At 55.9% G+C, this 1,084-nt stretch overlaps 1 protein-coding gene across 1 annotated transcript in view; it reads left to right on the top strand.

Moving 5' to 3' along the window:
• The first annotated feature begins 487 nt into the window (after nucleotides 1-487).
• CAT (catalase) overlaps nucleotides 488-1,084 on the top strand; it is a 52,215-nt gene continuing 51,618 nt past the window's right edge. Inside the window, exon 1 of the mRNA XM_007943264.2 lies at nucleotides 488-553. Within this exon, the coding sequence (XP_007941455.1) occupies nucleotides 488-553 (66 nt within the window). The remainder of the gene's footprint in view (nucleotides 554-1,084) is intronic.

The following is a 1,084-nucleotide window of genomic DNA, read 5'->3' as shown; positions in this document are numbered from 1 at the left end:
GGATTTCCGACTTTTAAAAACTGACGGCATAATTACCGAGTCCAAAACCTCACCCAGCAGGACCTAAGCATTCCCTCAGAGAAACTGGCAGGCCACCAACTGCAGCGTCGCTGCTAACAGGACTCGAGTGTGAAGTCCCAGGACGTGGGACCACGCCCTCGTTCGGTAATCCCAGAATTCTGGGGCTCCACTGTAAATGCGGAGTCCGGAATGGCGGGGCTTCCTTTCTTATCCTACTTCACCCCCTCCTCAGTGTCTTTTCTCCCTCCACTCCCGCCCCAATTGAACATCCAATCCCATGCCGCCTAGCACTCGAGTCACCAATCAGAGGGCGGATTTCCCGAGAGGGCGGACCAGGGGCGGTGCCGATTGGCGGAGCCTGAGGTCTCCTACATCAGCCACGGGGCTTTAGTTGTGATCGTCTGCTCTGCGTGGAAACGCCTGATCCTAGGCATCCTGCAACGTTCTGCAACTCAGCTCGGACACCATGGCGGACAGCCGGGACCCAGCCAGTGACCAGATGAAGCTGTGGAAGGAGCAGCGGTCCGCGCAGGTAAACCCTGTGCTTCACCAGCAGTTAGAGGGTCCGCGAGTAACGGCCCTGGCTTTCTCCATGCAGAGAGAGGCCTTCCGACGGGCCGTACAGTTGATTAAGGGACATGGGCGCTGTTTTTCGATCCAGCAGGACTCTTTTACATTGGCAGGAAGCGAGGGTTCTGGGGCGTGGGGCAGTGGGCTCCCAGTAGTGCTTGCAAACCCTGCAGCGTTTCGTGCCGGCAACACGGTGCGGGTGTTTGGCTGCGGATTCTGCATGGTTGCCAGCTAGGACAGAGGTCACAGTTTGAGATTGGAATGAAGGCGCCTGGGGAAAAGAAGCAGAGAGTTGCAGCTGCTAGAAGGGAAGTGGGGTATGGGGGGGCAGGTGGGAAAGAGAAGTGAGAAGTTCCAGCTTCGACCTTTTAATGCCTTCATATTTATGGGGTGCAGTGAGTCTGAGACCTTGTTTTTTCATTTCAGTGTCTTCAGCACCAAGCACGGTGAATGAGGTGCAATACGCACAGCGTTTAACGACTAAAAACACGCT

The sequence above is a fragment of the Orycteropus afer genome, unplaced genomic scaffold (genome assembly GCF_000298275.1).
Source record: "Orycteropus afer afer isolate SDZICR_OR568_19922 unplaced genomic scaffold, OryAfe1.0 scaffold00103, whole genome shotgun sequence".
Lineage (NCBI taxonomy): Eukaryota > Metazoa > Chordata > Mammalia > Tubulidentata > Orycteropodidae > Orycteropus > Orycteropus afer.
The sequence above is the reverse complement of the archived record's forward strand: the minus strand, read 5'-3'. Positions and strand labels throughout refer to the sequence as shown.